This window comes from Acinonyx jubatus, chromosome A3, assembly GCF_027475565.1.
Source record: "Acinonyx jubatus isolate Ajub_Pintada_27869175 chromosome A3, VMU_Ajub_asm_v1.0, whole genome shotgun sequence".
Taxonomy (NCBI): domain Eukaryota; kingdom Metazoa; phylum Chordata; class Mammalia; order Carnivora; family Felidae; genus Acinonyx; species Acinonyx jubatus.
In genome coordinates, this window is record NC_069388.1 from 14,884,549 (window position 1) to 14,902,909 (window position 18,361).

At 45.5% G+C, this 18,361-nt stretch overlaps 2 protein-coding genes and 1 pseudogene across 2 annotated transcripts; all 3 read left to right on the plus strand.

Moving 5' to 3' along the window:
* EPPIN (epididymal peptidase inhibitor) lies at positions 1-6,759 on the plus strand. Its single transcript, XM_015065424.3, has 4 exons — positions 1-308; positions 2,032-2,163; positions 5,800-5,967; positions 6,451-6,759. The coding sequence occupies exons 1-4, from the start codon at positions 224-226 to the stop codon at positions 6,456-6,458; spliced, it is 393 nt and encodes a 130-aa protein (XP_014920910.1). The 5' UTR covers positions 1-223; the 3' UTR covers positions 6,459-6,759.
* A 1,458-nt stretch (positions 6,760-8,217) lies between these two features.
* LOC113602556 (WAP four-disulfide core domain protein 6B-like) lies at positions 8,218-13,319 on the plus strand. The gene is made up of 4 exons (XM_027070209.2): positions 8,218-9,134; positions 10,326-10,457; positions 12,101-12,268; positions 12,918-13,319. Coding segments are annotated over exons 1-4 (393 nt in total). The 5' UTR covers positions 8,218-9,043; the 3' UTR covers positions 12,920-13,319.
* A 1,176-nt stretch (positions 13,320-14,495) lies between these two features.
* LOC128311110 (peptidyl-prolyl cis-trans isomerase A-like) lies at positions 14,496-15,098 on the plus strand (annotated as a pseudogene).
* Positions 15,099-18,361: the final 3,263 nt, after the last annotated feature.

The window sequence follows — 18,361 nt, forward strand, 5'->3', positions numbered from 1 at the left end:
TTGAGCATCATGAACCATCCAAGAAAAGACTCTTCCCCAGAGCTGTGGGCTGTAGATGCCAGCTGGCCACATTGACAATCTCAGGAACTTGGCGTTCCCAGCAGGATAAGAGGTGTCTGGCTTGACTCCAGTTCTCACATCCAAGATACTGACTACTGAAGAAATAGGCTGGCCAGACATTTTCATATTCTGGAACCACTGAACAGGCCAGCTCTTCTTCAGAATGGCGTCTTCTAGACTTTTGAGCATCCTGGTCTTATCCGCCTTTCTAGTGAATGTCCAGGGTTTCGGTGACTGGATCTTTCCCAGTAAGTAGTGGGGCCTCAGCCTTTGCGCTGAAGAGAGGGAGGGTGCTGGGAGAATGAAACAAGGAACAGGTGCTAAGACTTGAGTTGCTTCCCACCATGTTAGCCCTGGTCCAAGGTTGGGAGGTATTTGGAATATTTCTTCCAATTTCCCCCTTTATGGAAATGCCCTCTCTGAATGCAAGAATCTGGACCTGAGGCAACCCCCAATTTCAGCCCCTTTGAAGTAGAGGGTCGATTGGGGGTGGAAGGAAGAGTCACAGGATCTTGCATTTATGGGAGGGGCTTTAAGAATCTGGGAAGTCTAGGGGATCTTCCCCTTACCCCACAAAAAATAGCCTCCTTTCTCAGGATATTATCTCTATCAACTCCTGATTTTTCAAATGTAGTCTTATAAAGTATTCCTGCATCCCCAGGGGTTCCCTACCTTTGGGATAAAAGACAGTATCCAGAAGTTTCTTTGAACTGAAGACAGCAATCCTCCATGACTATAGAGTAATAATGACAATTGGTTACCATTTAGTCAACACTCAGAAAGTAGGGAGTTAGAGAGATCTGGAGTCAGACATGGTGGGTCCAAACTCTGGTTTCACTGTTCAGTAGCCATAAACTAGGGCAAGTTAGTTAGATTCCATGTGCTTCAGTCTCCTCCTGCACAAAATGTGGATGTCAGTAGAACTGACCTCTTAGAGGTATTAGGAGGATTATGGGAGATAGCATTTAAATTTTTTTTTAAGTTTATTTTTGAGAGAGAAAGTGTGAACAGGAGTAGGAGACGGACAGAGAGAGAGGGAAAGACAGAATCCCAAGCAGACTCTGCACTGTCAGAACAGAGCCCGATGCAGGGCTCGAACTCACCAACTGTGAGATCATGACCTAAGCTGAAATCAAAAGTTGGACACTTAACCTACTGAGACACCCAAGCGCCCTGAGATAGCATTTAAAATGCACAGAAAAGTCCTTGGTGTATGGTAAACAGTGGATAAACGTTAGTTAACATTGCTATGCATCAGTTCCTATGATTGTAACTTTACGCACTTTGTCTCATTTCTTCCTCAACAACTTTGTAAGGCTAAAACAAGTTTACAAGTGAAGAAACCAAGGTTCAGAGAGGTGAGTGGTAAACCAAGATGTAGAATTTAAAAACCCAACTCTCTGACGCCAGGGTGAGTGTTATTAATCATTGTGCAATAGCGCCCCTGGGAGGAACTCCAAAACACTGACTCCTCAACCAGGCCAAAATGACCAGATTAATTTAGACCAGTGGATTTCAATGGGCGATTTTGCCTTCCAGGGGACATTTGCAATATCTGCAGATATTTTGGATTGTTAAACTGGAGAGTGCTATTGGCTTCTGGTGGATAGGGGCCCGAGACGCTGAACACCCTACTGATAGGGGCCCGAGACGCTGAACACCCACAGGACAGCCCTCCTCCTCCCATAAATAATGATCATAAAGACTGGCAAGTTTGAGAAATCCTGCATTAGAGGGGATGGGGCTAAGGGGTGGAACTAGGGATGGGGTAAGAAGGTAGAGAGTGGTCAGAAGGGAAGTCAGTGTAGGCAGTGCTTGGAAATACATGAGAGCACCCTAAGGAAAAGGACTCCTGTGGATGAGCAAAGAGAAAGCAAACATCCCTGACTTTACAGAGTTGCCTTGGGTTGGGAGAAGAGTGGACACTGTGCCCTCTAAGATTCACGGTTGTAAAACTGTCCTTTCCTTTAGGGAGATGCCCCAGAATCCAAGAGAAATGTGAATTCAAAGAAAGGGATGAATGTACGAAGGACAGACAATGTCTGGACAACAAGAAGTGTTGCATCTTCAGCTGTGGAAAAAAGTGTTTAGACCTCCACCAAGGTAATACTAGGAGCCTCAGAATAACCAGCCCCTCTGCCCACACCCTCACCTTCTGCCCACCTGTGTAGCATCATCCCTGCTTTACTAAGGGCTGGTCTTTCAGCAAGATTGCTGGACGGGGAGACCTGTAATTTACATCCATCACTGCCCCTAATATTATGTGTGACATTAGGTAGTATCTTCATCCAATCTGGTCTTTGATTTCCCCAAACAGAATGTGAGTGTAGGATTGAAGCAGATAGTCTCTTGGCTGCTTTCACTCTTATGGTTTTCTTTTTTTGTTTATTTCTAACTCATGATTTTCTTAGTCTCCATGTGGCCATTGTTGGCACATTGTTGCTGCAAGTGATAAGTAAGCTATTGGTATTTACCAGCTTTTTGTTGCTGAGGGGCTGCCTCTCTGCTTCTCTAAGTTCAATTTAGCACCAGGAAACATCCCTTGACTACTGCAGACCAGGGGGTTTTTCCTTTGTTCCTGCGATCTTAACTCCATGCCCATCTTCTTGGGCTCCAAAAAGACTATCAAAGATTCTTTACTCATTTATTTAACAAATATGTATTGAGTATCTCTGAGAGTCATAATGGGATTTGACTCGTGTGGTCAGGGAGGTAAGGAAGGCTTCCCTGAGAAAGCAAACCTGAAGTTGAGTTCAGAAGGATGGGTAGGAAATTTAGGCAAAGAGTGGATGGGAGGGATTTCAAGGCACAGAGAATAACATGCACAAAGGCTCAATGGTGGGGCTTAGAGAGGCCAGACAGCAAGAATGTGTATGAGCACGGCAGGAGGGAAAGGATCTGGTGAGATAGGGTCTGGTGGGCTGGCATCTCACTTTGATCCCAAGAGCAATGAAAATCCACTGAGGTGGACAGTGATATGATCAGGGTTTTATCACTAACAGAGGAGAAACAGAATGTCTTGAAGGATTTCAGGAAAAGAGGATATGGTAGCTTGGACCAGAGAGGTAGCTGAGGGGATGGAGAAGAGTGGGCTGTGTTTGAAAGATGTCTAGGCAGTAAAGTAAGCAGGACTTGACAATGGACAATGGGGCAGAGTGGGCAAGAGGATGGTGAGTTGTTCATTTGCCTAAAGGTGAGGGTTTTTGAATCTAGGTTTTCTGAGTTCAAGTCTTAGTCTGTCACCAGCCTGGGCAAATTAACAACTTTCCCCTGTTGTTCCTCACTTTCCCCAGATAAGAAAAGAACCAATGTTAAAGGCTATTTGGAGGATCAAACAAGATGATGCACAGGAAGTGCTTAGAGCAATTCCTGGACACAATTTAGCCAAGTGACACATATTAGCTTAAGTTATTTGTTTAGGGAGTTCCTAAAAAGCAGAGGCCATGCCTTTTGTCTCTTAAAGCATCTTGAGGGGCACATGAGTGGCTCAGTGAGTTGAGTGTCACACTCTTGGTTTCAGCTCAGGTCACGATCTCAAGGTTCGTGAGTTCAAGCCCCACATGGGGTTCTGTGCTGATGGTGTGGAGCCTGCTTGGGATTCTCTGTCTCCTTCTTTCTTTGCCCTTCCCCTGCTCATGTTGGCACTTTCTGTCTGTCTCTCTCTCAAAAATAAATAAATATTTATTTTAAAAAGCATCTTGCACATAGTAGGTGCTCAATGAATGGCTTATTTGGTTCAGGTCAGGGTGCATTTTGTTTTACCCTCAACGTTCTGCAAGATCCTATTCTATGCCAGACCACCTGCTAGGAATGGGGCTCCAAGATGAAATCAGACACAATCTCTGCTCCCTTGGAAGCTCATGACCTCATGGAGAAGACTGAGGAGGGAATCCATTGACAACCATGCACAAGAGATTCAGAAACATGGTGGAACAATGAAGGATCGGTCCAGGAAGCTATGGGGGTGTGGGGTTTAGACTGGAGTCAGTGACATCACAGAGGAGCTGATGTCTGAGGAAGGTTTTGAAGGGAGAATGGGACTGTCGCTAATGAACAACAGCGGGGTGGACAGAGGAAATGAAAGCGAAAGGTGTGGAGGTGTGGGATACCATGGGGTGTTGAAGGTTGCAGGAGCATGTACCTCAAATGGTACTGTGGTGTCAGGTGGTGGTGCAGAACCACAAGCAGGAGCCAGACTACAAAAGGCTTGTGGGTCAGTGGAAGACTTTGCCATGAAGTAAAGGTCCTAGCTGTGGAATGACATGATCAGCTTTTTTCAGGTCCAGTAGGTGCTTCCCTCTGGCAGGCAGAATGAAGGACTGATTAGAAGGGCCAGAGACAGGGCCAGGAAGATCAGTTCCAGGCTATCCCAACAGCCCAGGCATGAGACACCAAGATTTAAAGAGAGTGTCAGAGAGGTGAGCTAAGAGGAGGATAAAAATCAGCAGGACTTGCCTGTTCAGCTATGGGAAGTTTTCCCTCATGGAACTCAGAGTTGAGTTCAGATCTACATTCATTTGCTAGGGCTGCAGCAACAAAGGACCACAAACTGGGTGGCTTAAACAACAATATATTGTCTCACAGTTCTACAGGCTACAAGTCCAAGGTCAAGTGTTGGCAAAGCAGGTTCTTTCTCAGGTTGTGAGGGGGAGAATCTGTTCCATGCTTTTCCTCTAATTCCTGATGGTTTGCTGGCAATATTTGGCAATCCTGGGCTTGTAGACTTCTGCCTGCAGTTTCATCTCTCTCTCTCTCTCTCTCTCTCTCTCTCTGTCTCTCTCTGTCTCTCTCTCTCTCTCTCTCTCTCTCTCTCTGTGTGTGTGTGTGTGTGTGTGTGTGTCCAAATTTCCCCTTTCTATAAAGAAACCAGCCCTGTTGGATTAGGGATGCATCCTACCCCAGTATAACTCATATGAACTAATTACATTTGCCACAACTCTATTTCCAAATAGGGTCACATTCTGAAATCCTGAGGATTAAGATTCAACATACAAATGGGGGCAGGGTGAGTAGGGAGAGACACAATCCAACCCATAACAGGACTGAAGCTAACTGAGGGAAGAAAGGTGCTGGACCATCTAAAATACTAGTCCCTGGCTTCCCTGAGTGGACTTCCCCTTTACTCATGATCCCATATTCTCTCTTCCTGGCATGGTTTAGGGGGCAGAGTATGTGGTTTATAATTTGCCATTTCCAAGGCACTTCCATATCTTTAATCCATTCAGGATGTATTTACTGAGCAGCTACTCTATGCCAGGCACTGCTAGAAAAGCTGCACATTCAGATATAATCAAGGAGTTCACAACCTCGAGTGCCATGAAGGCAGTCTCACTTGTACCTCAGGATGGCTCTGTGCCACAAGCAGGGTGAGATTTTGCATTCCCATTGTACAGAAGAGGAAGTCAAGGACAAGACAGGTAATGTGGGAGGTCAATACACACACTGATTTGGGAGCAGAGCCTTCAAATTAGTCTCCTCACTCTCAGGAAGATAACAGGGACAGTGACCAGAAGGAATGGGAGAGACCGATGTTCTCCGGGGATGCAGACACCCAAACAGGTCCACTCTGGGGTCTCCCTACAATGTGCACAATATACCAATGGGTCTGGGCTCCTGAGGTGTGAAAAGGTGAAAGGAGCCTGCTCAGTTTCATCTCTGGTGGTGTCCAGGGGTAACAATAACAGCTCCTTTTTTGAGGGGTGGGCACTCTTATTTCTCAACTCTGGGGTCTCCCTACAGACATATGTGATATGCCCAAAGAAACTGGCCCCTGCATGGCCTTTTTTCATCGTTGGTGGTATGACAAGGAAAAGGGTACCTGCTCCAGGTTCATCTATGGTGGCTGCAAAGGAAACAATAACAACTTCCAAACCAAAGACATGTGCCAGAACATGTGCTCCAAAAAACGTGAGTCCCTGGGGCTTCCCAACTTCATTAGGGCCATGCTGAAAGGTCTGGGTGTTGGTTGCTTTGTTCAGGGTTGGCTAAGTCCTTGGCAGACCAGTGCTGGCAGAGCCAGCTCCACTTGGGGGGTAAGTATGCACCTGGCAGAGGGTTGGATAGCAGCTTTCTGGGAATTGAGTTTGGGAAGGGACATGGTCATGAATCAAAGCTGGCAAGTATGAGGGATGGAAGGAGGATGCAGACATGATGAAATCCCAGAGACCAACTTCAGAGAGGTCACAAGACGTCCAGATTAGTGCTGGATTGCCAGCAATCTGCTCCCAACCACATCCAATTCCGCTTTTAAGGAGGAAGCCATAGCTCCCCAAAGCAAACCCACTTTGTTTTAATCTGCTGTGCAAAGATATACGAGCATAACTTCAAGACTTGTTCTGAAGATAAGCTGAGCCCAAGTGCTTAACTGATCCTGTCCTACCTTCTCTCCAGGCTTATAATCCTCATTGCATTAAGGATGTACCTGAACAACCACCAGGATTTGGCTCATGATCCAAGGCTCTGTCTGTGTGCCTGACCAATGGTCCACGCTGGTTTCCACTGTTCTACTCTCACATTCCAAGACCTCAGCTCTTCCCCTTACAGAGCCCCAGGATCTGCATTCGCCTTCCTCTATCTCAGACTCTTAAACATGGTATCATTCTGTTTTGACCCATCTCTATGCTTCTTTTATGTCCAATGTCTAGAGCCCCTTGCATAGCTCCCAATTTACCCCAATAAAGTACTTTGTGTAGTCCTGTGCCTCTGAGGCTGAATAATTCACATCTGTTGGTACATTACACTTTGCAGAGAATAAAGGGTCACTGAGGCCTCTTGTGACACAATGAAAGGGAGGGGAAACAGTCAGCTCTTGAGAGCTGAGAGCTCCAGGGACATTGTCCTCCTCTGTTTCTTCAAAAAATTGTAAGACCCTTTTAAGACAAAGGTCTTTGGGCATTGCCTTACTTTGGATCCCCCAGAAAGTAATCCTGGGACAAGGACATGCGTGAAAGCAGTTTACTTGGGAGATCTCTCAAGACACACAAGGTGGGGATCGGGTAAATGATACAGGCAAGAGAGGAGTCGACTATAAGCTGGTTACTGTGGGGGGAAACTGCAGCTTATTCTCCCAGGGGCCTTCTAAGGAATGCTGTAAAACATGTGTCCAAATGTCTGCATTCGTCTCCAGTGACGGGGCAGTTGAGTCATTTATTCATTGATTCCCATTCCTTCCTGGATGCCTGGGGGTATTAAAGCCCTTGCTCTTCCAGACTGTTCCACATGCAAGCTTAGCAAGATGTCAGGGAGCCAGAGAAAACCCATAGCACAGAAGTAGACTCTGACACTTGAAGTTGGAAGCTGTCTCTAAGCATTGGGTGTCATTCGGCCACAAAAGGAGCAAAACACTAATATATGCCACAGAAACCGAAAACGTTACTCTAAGCAAAAAAAGTCATACACAAAAGGTCACCTACAGTATGAATCCATTTTTATGAAGTATCCAGAATAGGTAGATCCATAGCAATAGAAAGTAGGTTAGTGGTTGCCAGGGATGGGATTGGGCTGGGGCGAAATAGCAACTGCTAGTAGGTATAAGGTTTTCTTTTGGTTTTGCTTTCGTTTTTTAAGTTTCATTTATTTAAGTAATCTTTACACCTGACGTGGGGCTTGAACTCACAACCCCGAGATCAAGAGTCACATGCTCTTCCAATTGAGGCAGCAAGGTGCATTCTTTTGGAGTGATAAAAATATTTTGGAACTAACAACGGTGGTGGTTACAGAACATTGTGAAGGTACTAAAAAGCCACTGATCTGTCCTCTTAAAAATGGTTAATCTTATCTGATGTGAATCCCACCTCAATTTTTCTAAAAGTGGGTTAGGAAAAACAAAAATGTGCCCCAGGTCTGTCTCCTGTAGCTACAGGTGAAATCAGAGGCAAGCCAAGAACATGCCTTATTAAACCTTCAAACCTTAAGTTGGAGAACCCAATGGAAGAATCTTCATGCCCCATAGCTGCTGGTTCTGATGTCATAACTGATAGTTATTATTTCCCTCCTGCATCAACCATTCCAAATTGCACCCAATAATAGAGGCTTTCTGTTAGTGCTGGCATCCTCTCCTGCTCTCAAAGCAGCATGATCTTGACAAATACTTTCTGAAGATTTGGTCCAACCTGAGATAAACCTGTCTCCTTCCCCACATGCTACACATGGTAATACCTTTACTTTTTGACGATGGTTAAAGAAAAGGGATGGCCCAAAAAGAAGAAAAAGGAGAAGGACAGAAGGGAAATGAAGGGCAGGGAGAAAGAGACCCGGAGGGAGACTCACAGGAAGAGAGAAAAAGGCAGGCACACAGCAAAAGGAGGAAGCACAGAAAGAAGAAAAATAGGAGCGCCTGGGTGGCTCAGTTGGTTGAGTGTCCAGCTTCGGCTTGGGTCATGATCTCGTGGTTTGTGAGTTCGAGCCCTGCGTCAGGCTCTGTGCTGACAACCTAGAGCCTGCTTCAGATTCTGTGTCTCCTTCTCTTTCTGCCCATCCCCCGCTTGTGATCTGTCTCTCTCTCTGTCTCTCAAAAATAAATACATAAATGTAAGGAAAATTAAAAAAAAAAAAGAAAGAAGAAAAATAAAGTGTGAGAAAAATAAGGAGACAAATAGACATGTCAGGAGAAGGGTAAGACTGGGAAGAAAACTGGAATATTCTTGATCTCTAAACTCCACTGGAAAATGGAAGATGCTGGAATTGAACTTCCCTTTCTCCAAGGGAGTCTAGAAGTCCCAGACAATCTTTGCCTCTCTCCCTGGTTGACCAGAGAGCCAGAGAGCCGCAGCGAGCTGAGGAGTAGGAGCTGCTTTTCAAGAGTTCCTTCCCCCAGGGTTGGTGCTGTGGGTGCCAGCTACTCCCACCGGTGGCCTCGGGGACTTGGCGTTCCCCGGCACAGGAAGTGTGGCTCCTGTGCCAGGACAGCCAAAGATCAGAAGCAGGAGCTACTGCGGAGCAGTTCCTAATTTTCGTGCCAGCAGCCAGGCCAGTAGCTCTTAAAATGGGGCCCTTGGGACTTGTGCCAGTCCTGGTACTATTCATCCTCCTGGGGAGAGTTCAGGAGCCTGAGCTGGTTGAGGGGTTGCTTGGCAGTAAGTATCAGGGACTAGCCCTCCCAGCAGAAAAACGGAAGTTTCTGGGAGGGAGAAACAAAGAATTCTACAGAGGAGGAACACTTCCACCTTCAGCCTGGGACCCTGGGCAGGAGAAATGGGAGATATTCTCAGTCCTTCTCTCAGACCCCAAACTCCTGGTCAGATGCATTCCACGAGCACAGGGACCTGAGTCTGTAGCAACGGACTCCCCACTGTCATTATGAGAGGGATTCCTTCTAGACCAGGGGGCCATAAGATGGACTAAAAAGTTGCTGGAACCTTATGGACCTTTCCTATAAGAAAGATCCCCCCCCCCACCCCAGCACCACCCTTAGCAGCTTTAAATCTCCCAGTTGCAGCCCCAAAAGTCTCCCCATACCCACACCCCCAGAAGGTCCTTGCTTTTGGAGTAAAGAATGGTCTCTGGAAGTCCCTTGAAATGCGGAAATATGAAGATCCCTTAAGTAGCAGCTAAAATACACTGAGCACTCAGCAGTGAAGCCATACATTGCAGGTTCAAATCCTGGTTCCTCTCCTCAGTAGCTGTGTGTGACCTTGGAAAGGTTCACATAACCTGCCTGTGCTCCAGATTCCTCTGTTTATAAAATGTGGATATTGATAGGACTCACCCATAGAGGTGTCATGAGAATTAAGGAGAAAAGGACAAGGGCACAGTAAGCATCTCGTTAATATTAGTTATCATTATTACGCCCCAGGCAGCTTGACGATGGCTTACAAGATTTGTCGCCTAATCCTCAAACCAACTCTATAGGCAGATGAAAGAGGCAAGGTCCAGAGATGATGCCTGTCACACTAAGGGTTGCACAGAATTCAAAGTCCAGCCACTTGAGTCCACAAATGGAGATCTCAGTCACCTGGAGGAGCTACAGCACTCTTGCCCCCACCCAGGGAACATCCAAATACAAGAAAGCCAAGTGACCAGAGTAGTCCTAGTGGAGAGCATCCTATGAGTGGTGGGGTTGGGGGTAGGGCTGGGTGTAGGTACTACATGGTGAGTTGTTATCGGGTTGGGAGTGGGGACAGTGGTGTGAAAATCCTGAGCCATCTAAAGGTCACTACCTTCTGGGGACGATGAAGTGAAAAAAGGCTTCTCTAACTCTGCAGTGGTGCTCTGGGCCTGGCAATGGAGGGTTCTGGTCTCCCTTCTTCCCTTGTTTTCTCCCTCAGAGAAGTGTCCCGAAAACAAACCACCATGCAGTTTCAAAGAAATCGACCACTGTGGGAGGAAAAAACGTTGCTCGGGGAAGATGAAGTGTTGCAAGTTTAACTGTGCAAAGAAATGTGTAGACCCCGATGAAGGTAACACACAAACTCCCTGAACTATCCAGTGCCCTCACTCCTGACCTGCACTCTCTGCCCATCAGCACTGGCATTGCTGGACCCCTCTCCTTGAATGATGGCTGGTCTCTGACCAAGAGTCTGGATGCATCTTCTGCCTGACACAAATCCTAGCAGTGCTGGACTGGGATGGAGTTTATTTCTTTTCTCCCCTATTTAGGTATGTGGTGTGAGTAACAGAAATTTTCCTTTATGGGCCTTAGTTTCCCCATGTGTAAGAAAGATATAGGCATTAGACCACATGGTCTCTTGGCTATTCTTCTGCGATCCTCTGAGATGTCAAGGAACCACGGAGGTCCTATCAAATGCCAACATGGCATCAGGAGATATGATAGCTCTAAGAAACAAGTATCTTTCCAGGCCTCTTTGTCTATATAAATCCAGGATGCCTTCCGTAACCATTTTTGACCTCCTACACTCTTTCTGCTGTGCCCATATGATTGAGCTCTAAAGAGGACCATCAAGGACTATTCATTCATTCTTTCTTTCTTTCAACAAGTATTTGCTGGTGCCTCTTACACCCATGATGGTCTCTGCTTACTCAATATAACCCAGGGAAGCAAGAAGGTTTTCGTGGGAAAAGATCCAAGATATAAGATCAGAAAGATGGGTTGTAAGTAGGCAAAAATTGGAGGGAACAGCTTTCAGGCACAGGTAATAGTATGTGCGAAGGTCCTGTGTGAGGAGATAGCATGCTCAAGTCTAGAAAGTCTAGAGACCAGAGAACAAGCGTGCCCATGATAAGAGAGAGAAATATGAGGATGGTAAAGCCAGGCTAGGTAGGCAAGACTCTGACAACGTTGGTTTTTGCCAGCCAGAGTAAGGGATCTTGTCTTGATCCTACAAGCAATAGAGTATTTATGTTCAAATCCCTATGTCATCTTCCTTAGGGAAGTTACTTAGCCTCTATGAGCCTCAGTTTCCTCATCTGCAAAATGAGGACCATAAGAGGACCTACCTCATAAGGTCATAGGTTAATATGTGTCAAGTGCTAAGAACTTTAATAAATACTGTTGTTGTTATGCTTTAGACGATGAGGTTCTAAAGAACTCTATTTGTACTTTGTAGTATTGTGAACAAAATGGTTACTCAATAAGTATTTCTTGAAGTGCAAGATATATATTCCTAAAGCATCCTCTCGGTGCCAAATTATCTGCTAGGAACTGGTGTGCCAAAATAACATAAGGTGCAAACCTCACATTCTGATGGAGGAGTCAGAAAATATGAACAAATAATTACACAGAAGTGATCAATATGTGTGCAAGATTGAAAACAAGAAGAGCAAAAATTTAAATTTAAAAAAAGCAATAAAGAAAAGCAAAGAGTGAGGAATAGCGCCAGGAAAGACATCAAAGAGTTTGATGTCTAGGGATGGTTTTGAGGAATGAATAAGATTGCACCTAGTAAGCAAAAGAGGGATGGACACTCCAGGCATGTGCAAAAGCATGGAGGAGTATAGCAGCATAATATTTTTTAGCATGTTCATGTAGCTCTAAAAATATCATGACTTACATTGTTCCAAGCCTATCCACAAGCCTGGAATATTCTCTAGCAAGGCAGAACCCAAAGAGTACTGCTCTGACTGCTCTGGAATCTCCCTGCAGACGTATGCAGTTTGCCCAAGGAAGTTGGCCTCTGCCTGGCCCTCATTCCACGCTGGTGGTACAACAAGGAAACCAAACGTTGCTCCAAATTCACCTATGGTGGTTGTGCTGGAAACAACAACAACTTCCAGTCTGAAGCTGTCTGCAGGTCCATCTGCCCAGATGTGTGTAAGTCCCAGGGGTCCCATCTCCCAAGCTCACTTGCACCAGTGGGAGGTCTGGGTGTTAACTGGTCCATTCCAGGAAGTTGGCAGGCCTGGAGCTGACAGAATCAGTCCAATCATGAGATAAGAATGCACCTTGCAAAGGGTAAATAGAAGACGTTTTGGGAAAGAGAAGGTGGGAATAGAAGCAGTAGTCAAAGGGAAGTCGGCAAGTAGGAGATGGAAACGGGGTGCAGAAAGTGGAAGCACAAGTGGTGGAGTGCCCAAGACCATGTCAGAAGGAGGCCCAGTGAACCAGCCCAGAGCCCAGGGCTGGCCACCATGCACCATCACCCGTCCTCTTCATTTTCCTTTTTAAGGTGATTATAGCTAGGACAACCACATGCTTTATTGACCAAACAGAGAAATTTGACAGTGAAAGGGGATGCCATTCGTTACTACATTGGGATAACAGGCTTAAACTGGGTCTTGACAGGAAAAGACGGAGCACATGATCACCCTATGAGCCCCAAAATCACTCCACTTCTGTTTTCTCTTCCTGTGAAAAGATATAAATATGACCCCATCTCCTTCTCTCCATTAACTATAGGATTTGGTTCCTAAGGTGAGTATGGCCCAAGCATCTCATCCTTTTCTATTCTGTTATCTTGCAGAGTCACCAACTCCCTGGGCAGGATAAAGAGAAGTAGAACAACCTCCAGAACTTGGTTGTAATCCAGGGCTCTCTCCATGTGTGCCTGACTGATGCTTCTAATTGGCTTCCTCAGCTGCCAAGACATTGGCTGCTCCAAAACCGAACCCCCGCATTTGCTTACTCTCTTTCCTCCAGCTCAGCTTCTTTCCAAACATAATGCCCTTTACCCTTTGGCCCTTTCTCAGTGTGAGATCCTATCTCTTCAACTCTCGGGGCCCCCATGTATCCTTCGGAAGCCACCAGTTTCCCTAATAAAGTTTTCTGTGAGGTCTGGTGTCTGTGAGAATGAATAATTCACATCTACTCCTGTGCAGTGTTCGGAGAACAAGAAGTCATTGGGTCCTCCAGGAACACCAAAAGAAAGAGAGAGGAGTATGGAAATCCTGCAAAATGGGAACTCTGGTGACCCTGTGGCCCTGGTAAAATTGTCATAAGATGCTTAGGAATGGAAGTAGGTTTGCTCAGATGAGGGATCATGAGGCTTGATCTCCATCAACTTCATGGTAGATCCGTCTCCAAAAAGGCTCATAGACTCGTTCCCTGAGCTTTCAATAAAGGATACACTTCCAGAGTCCAGCACAGTCACTACAAATAGAAGGTAACTGGGGAGAGGCATGAGAGGAAGACTTAGGGAAAGCAAAGAAAAGATGCAGAGGAAGGAGGAAGAGAGGAGGGATGAAGGAGGGAAAGACACAGTTTGAAAGCAGGGACTCACAATTCATTCACATACTTCAGTCTAGAGGTAGAGTCCACATCCTGTCCCTTTGAGTCCAGGCAAATGCTGGGACTGTTTTGACCAGGAGAGTAAAGCCAGATGATGCTGTGTGACTTCCAAGGATAGGCCAGGAAAAGTGCTCTCGATCCTCTCTGGATGCTTGTTGGGGGTGTGTGTGAAGCAGCTTCCACGTAAGAGGTTCAGCTACTCTGAGACAACCATGCTGGGGAGGCCCAATCATACACTCTGGCCGAAAGCCCCAGAAAAGCTCTACCTGAGAATCAGTGTCGCGTCCCAGCCATATGAATGAGCTTCCACCAAGCAGGGCTTCAGGTGATTGTGGTCCCAGCAGATATCTGGCTGCAACCAGGTGAACACCCGAGGAGAGCACCACTGGGCTGATTCCCTCCCAAAGTACCCACCCACAAAATAGTGAGAAATAGAAAATGTTTTGGGAAATTTCGTTTGCTGCAATAGGTAGATAACTGGAACATATGGAAAGGAAGTAGAAGGAGGAGGAAGGATAAGGAGGGGAGGGATGGGGGAGAGGAAAGGCATGGGGAAGAATGACAGGGGTCCCCAAAGGACTGGGCAAGATAAGAAGGTGCCAGGCTTGAGGATTGAGCCCCACAGCAGGAGGTTTGGCCACCACCGCACACCAAAACCTGGATGTATCTTTTGAGTAAGTGCATTGTTTTGTACAACTTGAATCAAGAGGCTCTAATGAGAGTCTGGGGTCCACTTACTGTTCAGTAATTCCTTTCCTCTCCACATCTCTCAATTTCAACCTCTTTAAAAAGGGCTGGTTAAACTGTTGGGTATTTCTGAAAATGCTATTGACAAACACTTACATTAGGTCATTTGGGGTGGGCAGGGGCTGTCTAAAATACAGGTCCTTCAGGCCTTGCAGACACCATCCAGCCACAATTGACCCCACCGTGTTCTTCGATATCAAGGTGGAATGCAACCCTTTGGGCCACATGTCCTTCCAGCTGTTTGCAGACACAGTACCAAAGATAGCAGAGAACTTTTGTGCTCTGAACACTGGGGAGGAAAAAAATAGGTGATCAAGTTTTCTTCTTTCACTGGATTATTTTGGGACTATTGGCCAGGGTGGAGACTTTACTTCACATGCCATAATGGCACTGGCAGCTAGTCTGTCTATAAGGGGAGAAATCTGATGGTTAGAATTTCATCCTGAAGCACACAGGTCTTGGCATCTCATCCGTGGCAAATGCTGGACCCAACACAAACAATACCCAGTTTTCCATCCGCACTGCCAAGACTGAGTGGTTAGATGGCAAGCATGTGATCTTTGGCAAGGTGAAAGAAGGCATGAATATTGTGAAAGCCATGGGGCGCTTTAGGGCCAGGAATGGCACAAACAGCAAGAAGGTCACTGTTGCTGACTGTGGACAAATCTAATAAACTTGACTTGTGTTTTATCTTAACTACCAGACCATTCCTTCTTTAGATCAGGAGAGCATCCCCTCACCCCCATCTTCTTGAAATATCCTATAAGCTTTTTGTTCTTTTGTTGCAGTTCTATGGGTTCCGTATTTTCCTTACTCTCCTCCAAGTCTAGCTGGGTTGCAGAGTTAAGTTTATGATTATGAAATAAAAACTAAACAATAACAACAACAAAATAAAAATTGGGTCCTCAAGACACCATATATATGCATTTTTAACAAGTAGTGCCAAGTGATTTTAAAGTTTCAGAATTTGTGGATTGGATGATAGTTAAGGGCCAATCCACTGATGGGGGGCGGGAAAAGGGCTTAAGAAGTATCTTGGTGCTTGCTCCTTTTACAGAAGGAGATCAGGAGAAAATATTAAAATCATTAGATGAATGTTAGAATCATTAAAAGTGGGAGCATTGGGGAAAGATTGTGTGGAAGACCCCCAAAGCCCTGCTAATCTGGCAGTTTTGCAGAGTGACCATCTAGCCAAATGGCTCCTGTGTGTGGCATCTCCCACATTTACGTGGCCCTTGCCTGCACACATCTGTGAGAGTTAGTCTCCTTTCCTGGGAAACCTCTTTGTACATCTTTATGATTCAGACCAAATTTTCAAGTCATCACTGGTCGACATCCTGTGGGAAGAACACTTATCTTGGAATAAAAATATCCAAATACAAATCCCAACTTTGCCCCTGGTTGAATGTATGACCTGGTTGAGACAGGGTAGGGTGGAGGGATGCTCCTCTCAGGACCTCAGTTTCCTGTCCATGAGTCGAGGGTGATGGATTAATAATGTCAAAGAGTACTTCTCAATTTGAAGAACTATGGCTGTTCAGGTACCCAGCCAAATCTGATAAGGACCTGAAGTTTGTCCATCCCATTAGTACCTCTCAGTTCTTGATTACGTTTACATACATGAATGACTGGAACAAAATAATTCTGCCCTAGAAGGTCCATGGACCAGAGCAGTCCTTGGAAATGGCCAGAGTGTGCTTTGCAGTTGACAGTGTCTTCTCACCTGCTGTCCTCAGGAATGAACTCAAAGCCCTCAGGGGCTGAGCGGAGGGAACATTCTACCTTACAAGGTCCTCATTGGAAGATGCTGTGTTTTTTTGTTATCAACTATTTTCTCATTACTCTGCCCATTAGAACCCAGAGGACACCTCAAAATAGAATCTTCGAGTGTTTCTCATGGTGTCATGCAGACCCAGGACCCCTTATCTTCCCTGTCTTTATTCTCTCTTGGAAGCTGTCTCCAGAGCCAGAAATGCCCAGAGGAAGCTGGAGATTATTTGGAAACTCAGGAAATGTTGAGTTCCGCAGCCCCAATAACTTTCCTTTTTATTTTTACACGTGTACAAATGGAAGCTTCTAGTAGGAAATAGACTCGTCCAAGACCTCACAGCAAATCAATAGCAAAACTGAAGTTAAAATCCAGGTTTGAAGAGTAACAAGGTGTTGCCAGATTTTACGGCCTAGTTGGAAATCAGGATGTCTGTAATGGCTCTTTGTTAGCCATTCCTACATCTTAATCCCATTCCTAAGTTGAAGAAGTCCCTACAGGGAGTCTTGATATGAGGTAAAACCAGAATTCCACTATAAAAGTTGAAAGAGCTAGACTCCCTATCAGTCAAGGTTCAGTAAAGGTCACAGAAACTATACTCAGTATCTCAAACAGAGAGGATTTAATGCTGAGAATTGGTTCTACGAGCACTGGCAGTGGTAGGGAGTGCGTCCACGACTCCAAGATTTGAGAGAATAAATTATTTGGGAATTTCAGACCTAGGCGCTCATCAAAGGGGCCCAGGCACAGCTGGAGCTCACGCCTCTGGCAGGACAGAGAGATGGGGGCTGTGTGGCTGGGACTCAGTCTTCTAAAATGCACTGTGACCGGCGTTCAGACCTCCGAGGGGAACCTGGCTCAGTTAGTGCTGGGCCCACTGGGTTGGGAGGTGCATCCAGCTGGTGCTGGCGTGTCTGGGGAGGTGCAATGCATGTGGCTTGAAAACTGCCAAAAGGATCCAGAAGCTGGAGGTGTAACTGTTTTTTGCTGTTGGAGACATGCTGACTGGAGCCAGAAACAGGAAGAAAAATCCCATTTCCCCTCCTTTCTTTCTTTCTTTTTTTTAAACCAGGTAAAATTTATTTATTTATTTATATGTATGTATGTATGTATGTATGTATTTATTTTGTTTGTTTTAAAATATTTATTTTCAAGTTAGCTAACATACAGTGTACTCGTGACTTCAGGAGTAGAACCCAGTGATTCATCTCTTACATGTGACACCCAGTGCTCATCCCAAAAAGTGCCCTCTTTAATGCCCATCACCCATTTAATCCAGGCCCCCACCCCAGAAACCCTCACTTTATTCTCTGTATTTAAGAGTCTCTTATGGTTTGCCTTATCTCTATTTTTATCTGATTTTTCCTTCCCTTCCCCTATACTCATCTGCTGAGTTTCTCAAATTCCACATATGAGTGAAATCACATGATAACTGTTTCTCTGATTGGCTTATTTCATTTAGCATAATACACTCCAGTTCCATTCACGTCATTGCAAATGGCAAGATTTCATTATTTTTGATCGCTGAGTAGTATTCTATTGTGTGTATATATACCACTTCTTTTGTATCCATTCATCAGTCAATGGACATTTGGGTTCTTTCCATAATTTGGCTCTTGTGGATAGCGCTGCTATAAACATTGGAGTGCATGTACCCCTTCAGGTCTGCATCTTTGCATCCTTTGGATAGATACCTAGTAGTACAATGGCTGGCTCTTAGGGTAGTTCTATTTTCAATTGTGATTGATTCTTTGATGTCTCTTTCTGTTGCCTCATCTCCCCTCATTTTACTTTTTCCCCTCAGTTTCTTCTATGTGTCTCCCACGCAGAGTCTAACTAGACGCAACTGGCAAAAGAATGAGGGAAAACTCAGTTTTCACAGTCCCACTGGCTGCATCACAGAGAAGAGTGTGAAAGGATGGGCTTACAGCCAAGAGACAGTAGGTAGTTACTAGCATAGGCACTCTCCCTTGAAGCCTCTCTTGCAGCTACGAAGTAGGTACTTATCAGTAGGTACTTATCGTGGGCTCAGCCAATCAGACACTCCCACATTGAGCACACACTGAACTAGGAGCCAGTAGGCAAGGAAGCAAGGCCAATGGAGAATTCGTTCTGATGGCAACAGTGACAACAGACAGCCTCATCCTTTTTCTGGGAACAGTACT

Excerpts from the sequence above, each read along its gene's own strand:
- EPPIN (XM_015065424.3), top strand. The coding sequence starts at position 224 with ATGGCGTCTTCTAGACTTTTGAGCATCCTGGTCTTATCCGCCTTTCTA. Across the intron at positions 309-2,031 it reads CGGTGACTGGATCTTTCCCA|GGAGATGCCCCAGAATCCAA; the intron begins GTAAGTAGTGGG and ends CCTTTCCTTTAG. Across the intron at positions 2,164-5,799 it reads GTGTTTAGACCTCCACCAAG|ACATATGTGATATGCCCAAA; the intron begins GTAATACTAGGA and ends GTCTCCCTACAG.
- LOC113602556 (XM_027070209.2), top strand. The coding sequence starts at position 9,044 with ATGGGGCCCTTGGGACTTGTGCCAGTCCTGGTACTATTCATCCTCCTG. Across the intron at positions 9,135-10,325 it reads GGTTGAGGGGTTGCTTGGCA|AGAAGTGTCCCGAAAACAAA; the intron begins GTAAGTATCAGG and ends TTTCTCCCTCAG. Across the intron at positions 10,458-12,100 it reads ATGTGTAGACCCCGATGAAG|ACGTATGCAGTTTGCCCAAG; the intron begins GTAACACACAAA and ends ATCTCCCTGCAG.